This window comes from Pteronotus mesoamericanus, unplaced genomic scaffold (assembly GCF_021234165.1).
Source record: "Pteronotus mesoamericanus isolate MK-2021 breed Mesoamerican mustached bat unplaced genomic scaffold, CSHL_Meso_final contig_53, whole genome shotgun sequence".
NCBI classification, from domain to species: domain Eukaryota; kingdom Metazoa; phylum Chordata; class Mammalia; order Chiroptera; family Mormoopidae; genus Pteronotus; species Pteronotus mesoamericanus.
Genome location: NW_026555195.1, coordinates 128,365 through 146,748, shown reverse-complemented (window position 1 = coordinate 146,748; position 18,384 = coordinate 128,365). Strand labels below are relative to the sequence as shown.

Below are 18,384 nucleotides of genomic sequence, written 5' to 3'. Positions count from 1 at the left end.
ACCGAACAGAAACTCCTAAAGGTCCCCTAAAGCGCCTGTCAGTCCCCGAGAACAGAGAAGGGCTCAGCAAGGTGCTCCGGTGGCTTTGTTCTCAGTGCTGGACCAGGTTAGGTTTAAACCTGTCAGCACTCAAAATCAACTGCTCTTCTCTGACACCCCCTCTCTGCCCGGGAGCCTGATGCCTCATGTGATACTGGCCACTTGGGGCCTAGGCTCTGAATAGCAAGGCTGGGGCTGCCAGCTGACGTTCATTTCCTCCTTATCATTCTATTCATTTTAAGTCAAATTCGTTGGAAAACTCTTTCCAACAGCCCTGGCTCATCTAAGGCTTCTGGATTCTGGCTCTCCAAAAACCTGTGTCCTAGGGTTTTTTGAACCCGCCTTGGGCGCCTGCGAGCAGACGTTCCCACGCGGTGTCTGAGTCCTTGCAGACGCCATTGACATTCCAGAGGGCAGAAGAAATGGCTGGTTTCCGATGGGCTCGCTGTGGATACCAGACATGGCCGCTGAGTTCCTGGAGAAGCTTTGTCTTCTGTGTCTTCATCATGCCAAGCAGAGGGCTTTCTTAAATTCCTCACTCAGTGAGAGCCAAGAACAACAGGACGCTTGCCAGGCCTAGAACCAGGGTGAGAGGAGGGAGGGTCCTGTAGTTTCAAGGGTCACCCTGAGAGGGAGCCTCCCCCCTCCCCAGGCCCCAGGCCAGCTCCTGGCTCCCCCAACCCACCCGCTCTTCCGGGAGGGAGCGAGGCCCAGAGCAGTAGGCCCAGCTGTGGAGAAGCCAAGTGCTGTGCACCCGGGGGCCCAGTGTCCAGAAGGGCCCGGCCGCCCCTGACCAGCGCATGCCTGAGCGTGTGGCTCCACCCCGGGGACTCCAGCTCCTTGTCTGATTGCACTGATGACATCCGAGGTCCCTTCTTGCCCCAAGATTGACCACAAATCAGAGCTCCCTGCAGACAGAAGCCAAATCTGGGAGGAACAAGGGTGGGAGGCTCAAGACATCCAAGCCCCCGACGGCCCAGCTGCCGCTGTGGCCACTGCGCCACTGCCCCACCTCTCCCCTCCAGCGCCCAGGCTGGTCAGGAGGCCTGTGCCGGCCATGAATCCCGCATGGGAGAAACCGCCCGCTGGGCTCCCGCAGCAGCGGCCCGGGAGCAGCAGTGTTTCGGGCCCAGGCCATTGCCCGTCCCACCCGGGGACGCTCTCCCGTCAACCAGAAAGTCGTTGCCACACAACAGCCCACCACCTATTGGAAGCCATCGCTCTAAGTGCACTCTAATGAGATGATCGATTCACCGGAGCAGGCAGATGACAGCCTGTGTCGGGGCGGGCGCCAGCGTCGCCAGGTCTCTGGGTGCCGGCTGCCCTTCTTCCCAAGGACGTCTCAGCCCCGCAAGGAGGGAGGCGTCGGGAATGAGGTCAGGCCGGGCCTGGTGCCACGGGCCGGCCCCATGCGGGGCCGGGCAGGGTCGTGATGAAGGCCACAGCCTTCTTCTGGGTTTGGGCATGGCTCTGCCAAGGTTGCCCCGGTTATTTAACCCCTCTGTGCCTCAGTTTCCTCATCTGTATACAGAAGTAACAATGCTTCCCTCTGTACCACTCTGAGGTCACCCTGAATCACTCAGGTGATACCCCCAGCGCAGGGCCTGGCACGGGGTGAGCCCCTCGCACCTGTCAGCCGCTGTACCGATGCACAGTCAGGGGTGCGGGGCCGCCCCGCTTCCAGGGCCCCCCACAGCCCCAACAGGGGAGAGGCCTCCATCCATCTGTCCTCCCGAAAGCCATTTCGTAGGTGTGCGCCAAGCAAAAGCACAGGCCCTCTCGGCCCGCACCATCCCTGTTCCTTCCTCCTCCATTTATTCCCTTGTTCACTCAGCGGGTGTCCAGCGGCTCCCTGTGGACGCCATGGCCTGGGTCAGAGCTGCCTCTGCAAACCTGCTCTTTTTCTCCATCAACCAAGAAGCATCCACACTCAGTGAAAGCACGTTTGTTGTTTGTTTCCCTTGGTCTTTATATGTTACCCAACGGAAGACAAAATCCCCAGATTGAGTAATGGGAGAGAGCGCTGAACACCCCCGAAATCTCACCACATCTGGACTCTGCATCCAGCTGCCAAGTCGCAAATGGATGTGTTATAAAATCACTAAGTCATGGAATTTCTCCCTTTTCACACCCCCTCCCCCGTGTAGTACTTCGCCTGAACACACGCACGCGCCCGCGTCGCTGCTAGAAACACTGACGGACTCTCAGCTGCAACATCTGTTCGATGTGGCCTCAGTTCCACCAGCTATATCAAAGCTGCCCTCTGCAAGCTAGGCAGCCGACATCACAAGTGGGATTAAAATCATGTTTAATAGTTGGATGTGACATAAACTATTTATGCCTCTGGAGCCAGGTAGGCTCCTGAAAATTCATATCCTCACATCCAGGGGAGAGGGCTGGAGACGGGGACACGGGGGCCCGCGGGCCCGGCGTGGAGGCTCAGAGAAGGTGGAGAGCGTGAATTCTTGCTTCCTGAGGGCCCTTCCCTGAGCCCCGTGGGGAAGGCCAGGCGTTGAGGATATCGCTGGGAGGCGGGAAGCTGCAGGAGACTCTCTCCACAGGACAGAGAGTGACAGGTATGTGGTGGAGGAGGGGCTCAGGAAGGAAGAAGGCCCCCAGAGACATGTGCTCCATCCCCTGGCCCCCAAGACCCGTCATTTGACAAAGGATACACAGGTGGGGATGGGCCTCCCAGAGCTGCCCCCATCCCCCAATTTCTGCGCTGGGTTTCTTGAGTCTGTCAAACTGGCACCGCCACCTCCTCAAACAAGAGTGGGACAGATGGAGGCCCTCCGCCCCGCCTCCTAGTGTGGACTTTATAATGCGAGGATGGCAGCCAGCCCCGCATCGGGCCCCCACAGCAATTATCAAACGCCTGTACCGCAGAACGCGCTTCTGCAACCCTCAGTGAGATGCAAGCTCCCCCCGGGTTGCTGTGCGTCTGGGGGTGGCACCGTCATGCCCAGGGTGCCCAGATTGGCTGGCTAGCCCTGCAAGGAAAGAGGGCTGGGGCTCCTGATTCACCGGGGCCTGGAAGCTGGTGGCCCTGGGCTGGGCGCTGGGGGTCGGGGCCACTCCCCTGACGGCAGCAGCCGGAAGTGGCTGCAGGGTCCTGGGGTCGTAGGTCTCCAGGGAGGTGGAAGGAGCGCTCTCTTGGCTAGCCCATGACATGCACACACATCTTTGTGACAACTTGAACTGCGCCTTAAACAGTAAGATGGAGAGCATTCGACTACATGGGACTGCCCTGGGAAGGCCGCCGGCAGAGGCAGGCAAGCCGGCGCTCCAGGGGCGGGGGCTCCAAGGACTGCGCTCCCGTCAGGAACAGGGGGAGAAAGCGGGCAAGCAGGTGCCCCACACAGTTGGCCACCTGCTGCTCAGGAGCTCGTGTCTTACTTAACAAGCTGCCTGCAGAAACCTGCGCGGCCCTGCCCATGGGCCCAGCACCGGGCTGGGAGGCCTGGCCGGCTTGAGCACCAGCAGGGCAGGGGGGCCAAGCGGTCAGACGACACCCGCTCTGGGGAGCTCGGCTGGGGCCTGCGGCTGGGGAGCTGCGCCATGACCCCGGGAGGGGCGCGGGACCACACCGGCCACTTCAAGCAGGACCCAGGCCAGGCAGGCTCGAGCCCTGCTCCCCCCGGGGACCTTCATGTGCACCCAGAGGGGTCAGCAGTGTTTCTCGATGGTCCCTCAGCAACTGACTTCTTTACTGCTTTTTCTGAAAATGGGCCGCACCTCTAGGAAGAGCCCACACCTTCCAGGACTTTGCTTATCGGTGAGAACCAGCCCGGAGAGGCTGCTGGGGCCCGGCCAGGCCACGGGGCCACGTTGCCCGCTGAGCTCACCGAGGGTTGAACTCCAGCCCGACCGCCACACTGTGACAGAAGGAGAGTGGGCACTGGCTGTTCTTGCCCCGCCCTGGCGTGTGGACTACGGCGGCACCAAGGCCTGGGGCCAGGGGTGCGTCCAGGAGCACAGGTGGCACCGGCTTTGGGAAAAGGTCCCGGGCCAGCTCCTCTGAGCTCCGGGGGCCGCCTGCCTCTGCGCCGTCCCCCGACAGCTCCCACCTCTCTGCCTCTCTGCTGCGGAGTCCCCCCACCTGCCCCCATCCCTACGTCCGTCTCTGTACCTCTCAGTGCCTCCTTCGCCCTGCCTCTCTCCCCTGTCCCTCCTCCCTCTGTCTGGTCCTCCTCCCAGGCTTCTGTCATTTTCTGTTTCTGTCCGCTTGGTCTCCCTTCATCTCTTCGCGTTCAGTCTGAAATCTCTGATCATGTTTCTCGGTGTATGTCGGTCTGTCCCAGTGTCTCCCTCGGTCTCTCTGCTGCTCAGTGTTTCTCTGGGCTTTTTCTTCCTCTGCACTTCTCCCTCTTCCTCTCTCCTCCTCTCCTCTCCACATCTCCCTCCCCGCTAAATGTCCCTCTGCCAGCCTCCCATCCTTGCTCTACAGACCTCTCTGCGCATCTGCCTGTCTCTGTCCCCTGCCTCCCTCCCACCTGCCCTCTCTCAATCCCTTGTCTCCTCCACCTCCCACCGTTTAGCACTTTAGAGCTTCTCGTCCTGTTGAAGGAGAAAGACGCACGGCCGGGAGCCGAGGGTTGGGCGACACCAGTCGGAATGCACAGGAGACGATTAGGCTGATGAAAGGGTGTAAATGCCACTTTCAAGTTAAAGGATGCACCAGAACCTTTGCACAGAGATAAGAGACAGACGTTTCCAAAGATGACAGTTTGTATGTAAATGGGCCTCAGTGCCCACGCTCCCCCAGTGCCCCTTGCACCACCCCCTCCTCCTTTCTGAAGTGCTCTGTTCCCTCTAAAAGCCGGAAGAGGGGCAGCGTGGCCCCGGGCCGGGCAGCCCTGCTGTGGCTGGCTGTCCTTTAAACGCCAGGCTTTGAACCCACAGCGGGAGCCCTGACCCCACCCACACCAAGGCTGCCTGAAGCAGGCATCTCCAGGAAGCGGGGGAGCCCCTGCTGAAGCCCCCCCCCCCCCGCTTTCTGGGGATCAGTGGGGCGGTGGCTGCTCTGAGGGACCCCAGCAGCACGGGCAGTGGAACCTCTGGCCTTTACGCTCTGGGTCACCTAGGCGGTCTTCCTGGGTCTTCCTGTCTCATTCTTTCCCAAAACTGCGGACACAGCTCCCCAACTACAAGGGACTCTCTTCTCCCTGCAGACCCCCCGCTTGTCAACCTGTCCGTGGAACCACAGCCCGTGCTGGAGGACAACGTTGTCACCTTCCACTGCTCTGCCAAGGCCAACCCCGCTGTCACCCAGTACAGGTAAGAGCCACCGCTGCAGAGGCAGAGCCCCGGCACCGGGCCCCCCACGCCCTGCGTCTCCCGTGGGCTGCCACTGTGGTCCTGGGCGCCCAGCGCGGTGTTTGGTTCACTGTGGGTGCCCTGTATCCTCCTCCGCGCCCCCCACCCCACCCACCCAGGCCAGGCGAGGGCTCCTTTCCCCCTGCCGTCCCCCCGCACCCTGGCTGGGTGGAATCCCTCTCCTTCACGCACATGTACACTCCCACCCGCTGGAGAGAGTAGGGGCCACCCCTTCTTTTTGAATAGCTTGTGGATCCCTTACCTCTGAAAAGAGGGAGAAAAGCCCAGGGAAAAAGTTGAAACAACCAGGGGAACCAGTAACATCAGCATCTGGATTCCAGCCTTGTGTCACCTGGGCAGGCGCGATGGCTGCGGAGCTGGCCCTGTGCGCTGGGCGCCTGGGACCCCTCGCACCCGCGGCTCGGGGCACCCCCTGCGCACAGCACGGACACGGCATCCCTGGTCCTTGCCTGCCTGCCTTTCCCTGCGACTGAGCTGCTTGGAGGCAAGCACGGCCGCAAGTCCTGTACGGCGCTCAGCACGGAGCACAGCGTGTGTGGCAGGGGCCAGCCCTCCAGGGTGCGCACGGCTGCCGGGCTAAACGCTCACAGCTGCTTCTCTGGGCTCCTCTGGCCCGTGCACCATCACCGCACGGAGCACCCCGAGCCGAGGCACCTCGGGGGTGCTCCAGGGCAGACCGGGGCCTCGCCTCCCCATGGGTCTCACCATGGCCCTGAGCCCACCGCGTCCCTTCCACCACCCGAGGCCTGACGGAGGGGCCCAGGGTACGCCTCTGCCATCGCAATGGGTTATTAAGCAGCAGCAGCAGCCAGCACCAGGGATGCTAATGGTCTCAGAGTAGGAAATATGCTGGGCTGTGTGGGTGGGGACAGGGGAGATGGAGAGGCCGTGCAGCCCTGGAGGCAGAGGCGGGGGTAATGGGCCAAAGAGGCAGCCAGAGGCCCCGGGTGGACATAAGGCAGCGCCCGCCTGCCGTGCGGGTAATGCAACAACGTGGGGGCCGGAAACCAGAGAGACCAAGCGCCTTCTTAAGGAGGATGAAAATCCATCAGTCCCGTCCGATTTAGCTGTTCACTGGGCACGGGGACCCCTGGAGTCACGCAGCCCAAGAGGCCCAGGGGCAGGTCTGGTTGGCTGGGACCCAGCATGTGTCTGGAAGTGACAAAGATGCAGAAGGAAGCACCCAGAGAGACCGTTTCTCTGGGCTCCAACGTGGCACCTGCCGGGCCCGGCTCCTCTCAACAGGGCGGCTTTTCTCTGCTGTCTGCTGTCTGCTCACGATCCCTGAACACCAGGCACCACATGCCCAGAAATACCCCTAAGGCCAGTTTCCCTAGCAGCCCCTCATGCACACAGACCGCGGGGGCAGACACAGCCCACAGGGACCCTCACAGTGTCCCAGGAATGCCTAGGGGACCCCAGAGACCAGAACAGAGAGCTTCCACCTTCCATTTCTCTGCGCTGAGCGGCTCTAGGTCGACTGAGGAGGTATGTACGGAGGCCGGGCGGGGGCAGGGCTGTGCTCAGGGCCCAGCCTCACCCCTGCTCCGCGCCCGCCCTCCGACCAGCACGGGGCGAGCCAACGCCCCGGAAACCCGGCTCCTGGGCCTGAGCCCCAGGGTCAGCCTCTCCGAGGAGCGGAGCAGCAGTGATGGTGGCAGTAAATCGGGTGTACGTGTACCCACAGAGGGCGGGCCGTGAGCAGATGGACAGGGAGTGATAGTAACAACTGGGGCGTCTGGTGAAGGAAAAGGGCAGTTCATTGCACGATGCCGGCAACTTTTCTATAATTCCAAGTTGTTTTTTTAATAACTAAAGAGTTAACAAATAAACAAGCGAGCAAACAAGCAGAGACCGTGCGGGCTTCCCTGGGCTCCCACCTCCTGAGGGTCCCACCGCCAGCTCCATCCAGCCCTGCAGGTCACTGTCCCAGGTCCGCCCTGCACACAGAGAGGAGCTGTCAGGGGGCCGGGGGGCTCCCCACGGCGGGGCACCTGTCCTTACTTGTCACCTTCCCCCTAGCCTTCTGATTAGCCGAAGGTCCCGAGAATGCCTCCCAGTGGATCAGGCTCCCTCCGGGCCTCCTGGGAGCTGGACCGCTTGGGAAAGAAGTCGGGGAGGGGCTGCGGAGAGAGGCGGTGGGGGTGCTGAGCCCACCCTTACCTTCTGGGCCCCTTGGCTTCAGTGAGGTCTCGCCCAGCAGGCCGTTCTAGAAGCCTTGTTGGGCTCCACGAGGAAAGCCTTCAGCAAATCTCATCACATAAGCACATTGATTTTCCCCCATTGACTTTGACAAGATTACAGGGATCTTTGGGTCTCTTCTCCATTCCTCTCCATGGCTTCCTCCCTGCTTTATATAGAGGCTGTGATCTCAGAAATTAGAAATGTGCCCTCGGCGCCCAGAACGGGGAACAGGGTGGGCGCGGGAGCACACCCAGCCCGGCTCAGCTGTCACTTCGGTCGCCCCTGGGGATCAGGAGCCGGGTGAGAACAGGCCCCAGAGCAGCATCACGTCCCTCTCCCACCTGCTTTGCCTCTGAGGCTCCCTCAGGGCCCCACAGGCGCCAGGGGGCGGGGACTGCCGCCCAAGGTGCAGCTTGGGGCAACTGGGGACAGCCAGCGGGCTGTCACGCACCGGGCTCCTGATCCTGTGATGCAGACGTTTCATCCTCTTCCATTCGCGGGGGCCACATCCACATCGATGGGGAAAGGCTTATCGCCCTGACTCCTGTTCTGAGGGGCTGGGAGAGGCGGGGGGTGGAGGGCAGGCAGGCGAGGGGACAAGAGGAGAGAGTGGCAGGAGGAAGCTGAGCCAAAGAACCTGGAGGAGAAGGGAGAAGAGCTGAGGGAAACGGGCCGGGGAAGGACGTTCTTGCTCCCTGGTTTCCCCTTGATCCTGTGGCCAGAGTGGTTTGAGGTTCTGGACGGATCCCCCCGAGACAGGTTCTTTGGTGTGAGAGGGGAATAAAATGGGGCGGGAGAAGATGGGCAGAGTGAGATGTGAGCAGGGGACCCTCCAGGTATCCCCGGAAGGCTCTGCCCCCCGCCAGCTCCTGCCATGACCCTGCGAGAAGACAGTCTAAGAAGGTCTCCTGCTGCCCCCTCTGCCTCCAAGGTAGAGACAGGCCTGGGGCGCCAAAGGCCACAGCCGCACAGACGGCCCGGCTCGGACAGCTCAGCTCTGCTGGGACGAGAAGGCTCAGTGTCCCCAGCGCCCCAGCGGGTCGAGCTCCGAGCGAGCAGGCCTGCCCTCCTCCCCGCCCCACCCTGCGCCTCCGGCCCACGACCCCCGACTGCAGCAGGGCGGGAGGGGCAGGGGTTGGACACCCGTCCCCAGCGTGTGTCTGGGACTGAGTTCATCCGCCTCAGGCAGGGGCTGTGCCCATTAAGTCTGGTCATTAAATTAAAGTTAGAAATTGAAGTGATTCATGAGTAACTCATAATGGTTTGTTGGGAAGCTCCTTAAGCTCTCAGGGAGCATGGTTTGCTCTGTTGTTAAACTGTAATTGTTATTATTAATCGTGTTCTTAATAATCACCCAGTATTAATTCACAATAATAACCCCATGGTGCCAGCCTGGGAGCTCCATATGATGCTGAGAGATGGCCGTCCCCCAGGGACAGGAAACAGCTGCGGGAGGGAAGGGGGAAGGGCGGCCAGCCCCCCCCCTCCCCACCCCCCCACTCCCGGCTTCCAGGAACAGCCCCTGGAATGAAAGTGGGGTGAAGGCAGAGCCTGCAGGGAAGCTGTGGTTACAGAGACCCGTGGCCACAGGGTAGCAATTGTGGGGACCAAAGAACCTCTCCAGCTCCGGTAAAGACATGCCCCCCCAAAATAGGTTTGAACTGCAGGATGAACCAGGCCAAAAGTTTTGTCATTTTAAAAAGCGAGTGTTGTCCACAGTGGAATTAAACCTGGGGCGGCTATGAATCCCGTCCTTGGAGACCTGTGAGGAGAGCCCCCACGGGCCTCCACGGGCCCCCACGGGCCCCCACGCGCCCCGACACAGGGGACCGCGGGCGCCGCCCCCGGGTCGCAGACTGCCCAGTCGCTGGCCCAGTGCAGAGATCGTTGTTCCAGGGCCGGGACCCCGACAGGCCCGAGGTGCCTTGGCCTCCCGCCTCTGTTGGTGCTGACTGGCCGGGTGGGTCGGCCGGTGACAGACACCGGCACAGCCTTCTTCCTGCCGCCCTGACGCAACCAGGGCCGATGGAGCCCAGGCCTCTGAGCAGCGATGCCAGAGTGGGAGGGGGAAATGAGACAGAAAAAAAGAGCGGGTGCCATCCCTGGTGGGGCGGGGCGGGGCGATGGGGCTGGAAGGGAGAGCGGGGGCCCTGTGCCGGGACCCACTCTGGGGACAGCAGTCAGGACCGGAGAGAACTGGCAGAGTAGGCGGGGCCAACTCTGGTGGACGCTGTCCATCTGCTTCTCCCCTCGTCTGGAAACCAAGCTTCCCAGAGCCTCCTTCCTCCGCATGTGGGCGTGAGGGCCACGCGGGCATGCGTGGGCACGTGCCATTAGCCCTTGGCCAGGACAGGGTCCCTGACGGAGCTCCGAGCAGGGTGGGCCAGCTGCCTGGGGACCGACGGCCGGGTTATCCATCGCCTCGCCAGCCAGGTGGGCTGACGGACGGAACAGGTTAACTCACCTGTCCAGTGCCACTGCCCGCCTGGTGACCCTCAGACCGAAGCCCACCGCCCCCAGCTGCTCCCCAGCCCCGGAAGTAACCCTGCCCTGGAGACTCCCCGCCGAGGGACCCCGCAGGGGCCTGCCCCAGGCCACGCCTCCTTCTCCTGTGGGATGGATGGGTCCAGCTCCCAGAGAAAAGCTCCTGAGGCAATGTCCTTGCCGTCAGAGGTCACGCCGGCCTTGGGGACCTGTGTTGCAGGTGGGCCAAGCGGGGCCAGATCATCAAGGAGGCGTCGGGAGAGGTGTATCGAACCACCGTGGACTACACCTACTTCTCCGAGCCCGTCTCCTGCGAGGTGACGAATGCCCTGGGCAGCACCAACATCAGCCGCACCGTGGACGTCTATTGTGAGTGCCGCCGCCCGGGGGCGCCCTGGGGGCGTGGGCCCTGGGGTGTGCCGGCTCAGGGCCCGGGGAGCAGCCAGTGCTGGACTCGCCCCACGCAACGGCGCAGTGCCCCACGAGCTCATGAAGCCACGCCCTTCGCACAGGGCCTCCTCCTGGCATTCCTCACAGCCCCCTGGGAGGCAGCATTGCTCCCACTGCCCAGAGGAAGGGACAGCGAGGCCCAAGGTCACACAGTGAGGAGGTGACAGAAGGGAAACTGAGGCCAAACTCTGAGCAAATCCACTGCGGTCCACTCAGTCTCTCCCCCGACCCTGGGCTCAGGCCCCCTCTTCTTCCTGGTTGCCTGGCAGACACCTCCCCATCGGCTGCTGGATGCACTCAGAGCAATAAGCCTTAGCACCTCTACTGCCCTTTGCAGTTTTAAAAGCGCTTTCACAAACTTTCTTGACGCCTGACCCTGCCCTCTGCCCCAACAACCTCACCAGAGAGTCCTGTGCTCCCAGCCTACAGCAAGGGGCACGCCCAGGCTCCTGACCCCAGGCTTCACTCTTTCGCTCCCTGAAACAGCTCTCTGCGCGCCCCCCATCACAGTGCCTTAAAGTTCACCCCGGTGCTCCCTCCGCGGACCAGGCTTGGTCTGCAGGAGGCTGGGGGCGGGGGCAGGGAATGCAGAGAGGGGCCTCCATGAACCTCACCGACACCTAGCAGGGCCGCGGAAGGGGCTGGAAGGGGGGACCGCCGAGAGCAGAGGCGGGGACCCTGGGAGCACCCCCAGGCCACACGCCTGCTCCATCCCGTATCTCAGGGCCACTAGGAGGGGCCTGGGAGCTCAGGCAGCAGCCAGTTGATTCGAAGGTGACAGATGGAGCTCCTGAGGCCTAACGGGAAGACCCCTCTGCCCATGCCCTGCGAGGGGGGACTTCCTGGGACCGGACACAGGGGAGGCGATGGGAGAGCCCTGAGGGCCTATCCAGGCACATGGGGCCAGAGAGCCTTTCTCCTGGGGTGGGGGCTGTCCCGTCCTGCATTGGGCCCAAGGAAGGCCGGGCTCAGGGGGAGAGGGGGCTTGTCTTAATCTCCCACCCCAGGCCCAGAGGGCCGGGGGCTGAAATGTAAGGAAGGGGCTGGAGTGGACTGAGGTGGCACCGGCACCCACAGTGGGGGAGGGTGGCAGCTACTAAAAGGGTCCCCTGAGCTCCCAGCCCACCAGAGCCTGGTCTCGTCCTTCTACCCCTCACAGTCGGGCCCCGGATGACAATGGAGCCCCAGTCCCTGCTCGTGGATCTGGGCTCAGATGCCGTCTTCAGCTGCGCCTGGACGGGAAACCCGTCCCTGACCATCGTCTGGATGAAACGGGGCTCCGGCGTGGTGAGTCCACCGCTCAGCCCAGCACGCCTCTGGCGGGGGTGGGGGTCACGGGCCGGGCGGGGACTGCCTTCCAGGGCCCCGTCACTGTTATACCGGGGGTGTCAGCCTCCAGGCAGCTAAAGGAAGAAGGAACCCAGAAAGAAGAGAGGGGTGCCCACATGTACCCCCTCCTCGGCCATGAACACATGCAGCCATTGCGGGTTTTCCGGCCGTGAAATTGATGAGAAAAGTTCGTGGTCACCAATACGCTGGGAGTGAAAAGCCGCTAGGAAGGCTTTTCAACTTTCCCGAAATGAAGTTACCCTTTTGGGTTAAGCTTTGCTCTCCTTCTGTGCTCCTCTTTTAAAATGTGCGTGCTCTTTCACATGCATTAGAGTTTGTCTCCGGAGGACCCGTGAGTGCCTTAGGCAGGAGGTACGGGGGTGGGGGGCAGAGGGAAAGCGGCCTCCGTGTGGCCAGCTCCGCACCTGGTGAGCTCACTGCCCGGCCGCGGGGGGAGGGCAGCAGCTTCAGTGCTGAAAAGCAACTGCCCACAACCGCACAGGTGAGTCACCGCTGGGCTCTGCAGGATCCCAGCTCGGAACTCACCAATGCCATGGGCTGTTTTCTTTTCTTCACCCCAAACCACATCCCAAAGGGATACTGAAAATGACTCAGAAAAGGCAGGCCCAGGGACCCTCCAAGAAGTTCAGCTGTAGGGTCGTTTCCGCTGCGGCCAGCCTGGGCCAGGTTGGGGGACAGCCCGGCCCCAGTAAGAACGCCTCGGGGAGCACCCAGGAGACCCTCCTCCCCCTCAGGCACCCTCCCCCAGGGCTGCAGCAGAAAGTAACATTTCGGCCACACAGGGCCCTTCCTCCATGTGTGGGCATTCCCACCCGTGGCTGCTCTGTAATGAACGTGGGTCTCCTACCCCACACCTCGTTCTTACAGAGAACTAGGAAACAAGTCCCTTTCTACCAGGCCTGTCTCTCAGACTCTCTGGTTCTCAAAGACCGAGAGAGCCCACCCCCACCCTCTGCATCCGATTCTCCCCGATTCTCCCAGGTCCTGAGCAATGAAAAGACGCTGACCCTCAAAGCCGTCCGCCAGGAGGATGCCGGGAAGTACGTGTGCCGAGCGGTGGTGCCCCGGGTGGGGGCCGGGGAGCGAGAGGTGACCCTGACTGTCAACGGTAAGCCCCCGCCACTCCTGCCAGGGCAGGGGGTGGCAGGGAGGGAGAGGAGAGGGACCCAAGGCGTCTTGGTCCCGGGCAGTGACCCAAGGGACCGCCAACTGTGGGTCCACAGCAATGACGTCCACCTTGCCGAGTCTGTGTGGGAGCCCAGTCTGACCTGAGGAAGGACCTGGGTAGTTTTCTGGTCACCTCGCTTCTTCTTTATCTTTTAAGGGGTGTCAGGTCTCAAAGCAGTAGCTGATGAATGTTATCCTGGCCAGGAAAAAAGGGTCAGAGGGCCACTGGGCAGCCAGAGCCAAACCCACCTTTCAACCTTGACCTTGGCCCTGGTGGGATCGGAAGGGAGCATCTCTGGACTGCAGGTCGGCCTTTTCCCATTGCGCTAGAGCCGCTCAGCTGGGGACAGCGGTCACCACGCCACAAGGTGGCCGAGCGTGCCAGGGCCCCGTGCAGCGGAGGGAAGGTGTCTCGTTCTAGAAAATGAGAATCCTCACCACAGGGGCGCGCTTTCACCTCCCTCCAAGAATGCAGTGTGAGCTCCTAGGTGGCCATTACGTGAAGCATTTAGGGGACAGGGCTGAGACCAGGCCTGGCTGATGGGACGTCAAAGGTCATGGGTCTGACCCAGCGCAGGTCAGATCCAAGATGGTTGTAGCACCAGAAGTCCAATGTGCCAAGGGCCCGGGCCTCAGTCAGGAACCCAAGGTGCTGGTTTGAGAGGGTGAAAAACACCAAGGCCAAGTCCTCGGCCACCTCCCAGCTTCCTCCCTACACTGGGTTTCCGGTGTCCCGCTTCCTGTCTGCCGTGCCCACGGCCCGTGCAACCCTGCTCCCACCACGGTCTGTCATGGCTCTCGGGAGGGGTGGAGCTGGGTTCTGGAAATGTGTCCAGGCGGCTTCCTCTCGGCCCCGGAAGCTGCCCTCTGAAAGCCCCTCTGTGCTCCTCTTTGCTAGAAAACAGACCAGCGTGGTGCCCCTCAGCCGCCCCCTCTGCTGTCCCCTTCAGCCAGCCTCTCCATCTATTCCTCCTCCTCTCCTCTCCCCACGGGTCATGGCAGCCTCAGAGTGGGGGTCACCTAACAGGACCCCCGAGGGCTCACAGGCCACCTGTCCTGGGTAGAATCCTGACTCTGGAGCCTCCTGCCTTTCCTATGTGTCCCTAGGATGCCACCAATAAATTGGCGCAGCAGGGCTAAAAATAACAGCATCTGATCGCGCCTCCGAATATCCATGGCAACACAGGCTGCAGCCTTTTCCTGCCGCGCTGGTGTCTGACTCTCCGCTCCGCAGCACCAGGCCCTGGTGAAGCCTCAGCACCCCTTCCCCCCACCGGTTCTGGGGAGCTACTGGGCAGTGCTGGCCCGCGACTAGGATTGTCTCTGGTACCCTGGTCTGGGACCTGCCAGTCTGGGGATCCTCAGACTCACACAGGGCCTCCAGGGTCCCCAAGCCTGAAGCTTTTAAAGGAGCATCCTTGTTTCTAGGGTAACCAGGATGAATAAAGGAGGGACTGACATTCCATTGTCACTTTAGACATTCAGGAATTTCCCAGCAGAGATTTAAAGTGGTTTCTTGAGGAGGGAAGACATATCTTTTTTTATTTTTTTTAATCCTCACCAGAGGATATGATTTTATTGCTTTTAGAGAGAGAGGCAGGGAGAGAGGGGAATAGAGAAACATTGATCAACCATCTCCTATGCGTGCCCCAGGCAGGGATTGAATCTGCAGCCGAAGCGTGTGCCCTGACCAGGAATCGAACCCGCAACCTGACAGTGCTCCAACCAGCTGAGCCACCGGCCAGGGCAGGAATGCACATCTTGGAGGGAGAGTCCTCTTAGATGGGATGACCCCAGCCAGGGCCCTGGCATCTGTCCAGGAGCTAATCTGCTCCCTCCAGCGTCTGCCTTTCCATCCCCCTTTTCTGCCTCCAGTCCTTCCGCCCGAGCACCCCTAGGTTGCCAGGGGGAAAATACCCAAGGGGTGGGAGTAAAGTGAGAAAGCTGCTCCTCAATTCTGCTGAACTAGGGTCCTCCTGCCCTGAGGTGGTGGGGGGGCCGGGTAAAAGGGCCCAGGGGGCGGAGCTTGGCAGCCCAGCCGGGCACCTGGAGAACAGGCTGGGGGATGGTGCAGCCCTTCGTGCGGGGGGGGCCTGCACCGGGCTGAGGGACCCAACATCCTGACGGATCCAGGATGATGGGGTGTTCTTCAAAACAAATCCCAGCTGGTAGGGCTGCGGCCATTGCCCTCGGGGAGGGGGGCGTGGTGGGGGGGTCCGCGGGCACAGCTGCTTTGGCTCGCCCCCGGATCTGCGGGACAGGGAGGTGGGCTGCAGTTCGGCTGCGCTGTGCCTCCCTCAACCCCACCCGCCTCTGTACCGATGGCTGGTTTCTTTTAAGAAGCCCTTTAACACAGATGCAGTTGCCGGAGAATAGCCCAGGGGGCTCCTAGCGCCTGGGAAGTGAAGGGGGAAAGGTATTGCGGTTTCATCACGTCCAGCCCAGCAGCAGAACAAAGCCTCTTCAAGTTCCTGAAACACCCAGCCCTCCCACCTTTTGCCCAAAGGCTTCTTGGCACTTGAGGGCTCAGCCCACTCGGGAAGCCAACTGAGTGTGGAAGCCCCGGTCTGGAGGTCCCCCCACATCTGCCTCACCCAGCTCCAAGCCATTTGCAGCCTAAACTCAAAAAGCCACTTGAGTGTCTCCCGGGAGCTTTTTCCCCCTTGGCTGAGAGCTACTCATAGAAATGCAAATCTAGTTTAATTAAGGTGGCTAATAAACAGCAATTATGTTTGCAGCGATTTTTGTTTTGTTCCTGGCATAATTTTACCTGTCCTCAGATCCCTTTCTCTGCCTCTCTTGCTTCTGTTTCCTGCCACCTAAGCCCTGGTCTTTACCCCAAGGAATGAAAAGGGGGCACAGGGGCCTCCACCCTCTTACCCCTTGCTTCAACTGCCCATCCAGCCAGGGAGTTGGCTGCACAAATGACTGAACTCACCGCTCCTACATTGCTCTTTCACTGCCAGGTGGGCATCGGGCAGGAGAGACTTAGGGCAGAGGAAAGGCAGAGGAGACCGGAAGCGCTGTGAACTTGAGGGAGACTCGCTAGGCTGCCTGGTGCAATGTTGAGACAGGTACTCCAGGACCCTGGGAGGTCACACACACACGTGCACACACAGGTGCAAACACGCACGCACACGGACCGAGTGAGAAGATGTTGGGGTCAGCTTTGGAGCCCCGGTCTCACCTGGGTCTCCCAAGATGCGTGTGAGATGAAGGTTCTGAACGTGCCCAGCGCCTAGCGCCTGTTCAGGGTGATTTCCCCGCTGGCGGAAAGGAGCCTCACCGCAGCACCGCGTCTCCACCTCCCTAGAAGCTCGGCACGCCCGGGACAGCGGGTTTGTTAGGCAAGCGCGCCCTCTACTGGTGATCAGAGAAAATGGCTTGAAATGGAACCGACGGCTCCAGGTGGAGGTGTCCCATCAGTTAGCGTTGCTGTATCACTTCCTTCCTCCCCGCTCCCCACTCCCTTCTCAGGTGGACCCCCCCTCCTTCATAAAGCGCCCCCTATCCGCCAGGTAGAACTATTCTCTCTCCTCTCAAGTCGGTTAACCCTTCCTCTGGACGTTGCGGTGATCCCAACACTCACCACCTTTCATCACGCTTATTTATGTGGTGAGGAGAGGGAAACACCCCCTCGGTTCCTCCTCTCATTCTTTTGGCTGGTTGAATAATCACATGAATTTGTGACAGACTAATAAGAGAAAATGACCCAGTTTAAGTACATGTGTACATACGAGACCTCCACATGTGTGAGAGAGGGACAGAAAGGTAAAATGAGGTGTACAGGGAATTCCGAGCTAAGGATAAGGACCGGCACCGTGGGGCTGCAGACGGGAGGGGAGGACAGAACGGTGAGAGAAGCAGGTGTTCAGTACGGGGTAGCCCGCCCTGCTATTCCGGCAGGTCAAAAATGTTACCTCTGAAAATGTCTCCTTAGAGGCAGGGCCCTTAATTTAAATTCCTAGAGGTAGTTAAGGGGAGGTAGACGTTTCCCTTGAGCCTGCAGTGTGTGCATTGCCTTTGGCTCAAAATAATCCCCACACCACAGCAGCACATGTTGGGGGACTCATTCTGAACCCCTACAATGTCTTCTGGGCATTCTGAGTTAGAAGCATCCACTCACGACCCCTGAAGAGGTTCATGACCTTGCACTTCACCTTGTACACACAGGCCTTCAGGAAATGTCTGCTGGGTGACTGAAATAATGAATAAACTCCTGGACACGCCCCTCCCCCACCCCCACGAGTGGCCGGGCCGGGGACCTGCCCTTCCTGAAGCCCTGATGTGATGCTGTTTCCCCAACAGGACCCCCCATCATCTCCAGCACCCAGACCCAGCACGCCCTCCACGGGGAAAAGGGCCAGATCAAGTGCTTCATCCGGAGCACGCCGCCCCCCGACCGAATAGTGAGTGCTCTGCGGGGGCGGGCGGTGGGGCATCGAACCAGGGCACCCTCAGCGCCGGGCAGGCCACGGCCGCCCACCGCTGCCGGACCCCCAGGCCGTCAGCGCAGACCTCCGGGCTTCCCTTCCTCTGCCGGGGAAATTATTCCCGCTTGCTCTCTCAGAATGGCACCACCAAGACAAAAATCGCAGGCAGTCTGCTTTTTCAGAGCAAGAGGTACTGCCAGGGTTTGTCTACAGGGTGTTTTTTTTTCTTTTTTTATCCTCACCCAACGATATGTTTATTGCTTTTAGAGAGAGAGGAAGGAGGGGAGAGAAAGAGAGAGAGAGAGAAATAAACATCAATGTGAGAGAGAAACATCGATCGGTTGCCTCTCATATGCGCCCTGGCTGGGGATCAAACCCACAACCTTTTCGTGTGTGGGACGATGCTCCAACCAACTGAGCCACCCGGCCAGGGTCAGCAAGTGTATTTAATGCCTCTCTTCCGTGGAGCTGGGTCCTAGCATTGATGGTGCTAACAGAGTTCGGCATCCCCAGAGCAGAGGAGCAAGCGAGGCGGGTGGAAGGAAAAGAAAGATACACAATTTCTTCACTTTCCTGGTTCTAGGCCAGTGCTTGGCAAAATCCTATGCAGAGTGCAGTTTATAGGGGGCAGACCCCTTTCGGGACCTTTCAGAGCCCCCGTCTCTAGGCCTGCATCCATGGAGAATGAAGGCTGCCGCATTTATCAAGTTTATCAAGTTTTTCCATCTAAAAGTGCCATTCCATTCCCGCACCTAGCTTGAAACCCCAATCTCCACGCAGTGTAGCTAAGGCAACCCGATCGCCCACCCTTAGGCCTCTCAGGTATTTGCATCTGTGAAAGGGAGCCTTCCACTCCAGTCCACCTGAAACTGGTGGAAGTCAGGTATAAAAAGACCAAGAACGGTGAACCTTGGGCAGCACTGGGCGGAAGGGGGCGGAT

General features: G+C 60.6%; 1 protein-coding gene across 1 annotated transcript in view; it reads left to right on the top strand.

Annotated features, from left to right (window-relative positions):
* The window catches only part of KIRREL3 (kirre like nephrin family adhesion molecule 3), a 506,536-nt gene that overhangs the window by 474,954 nt on the left and 13,198 nt on the right, over positions 1-18,384 (top strand). The window contains exons 7-11 of the mRNA XM_054579443.1: positions 5,211-5,316; positions 10,265-10,413; positions 11,654-11,781; positions 12,826-12,952; positions 17,320-17,420. Of these exons, the coding sequence (XP_054435418.1) occupies positions 5,211-5,316; positions 10,265-10,413; positions 11,654-11,781; positions 12,826-12,952; positions 17,320-17,420 (611 nt within the window). The remainder of the gene's footprint in view (positions 1-5,210; positions 5,317-10,264; positions 10,414-11,653; positions 11,782-12,825; positions 12,953-17,319; positions 17,421-18,384) is intronic.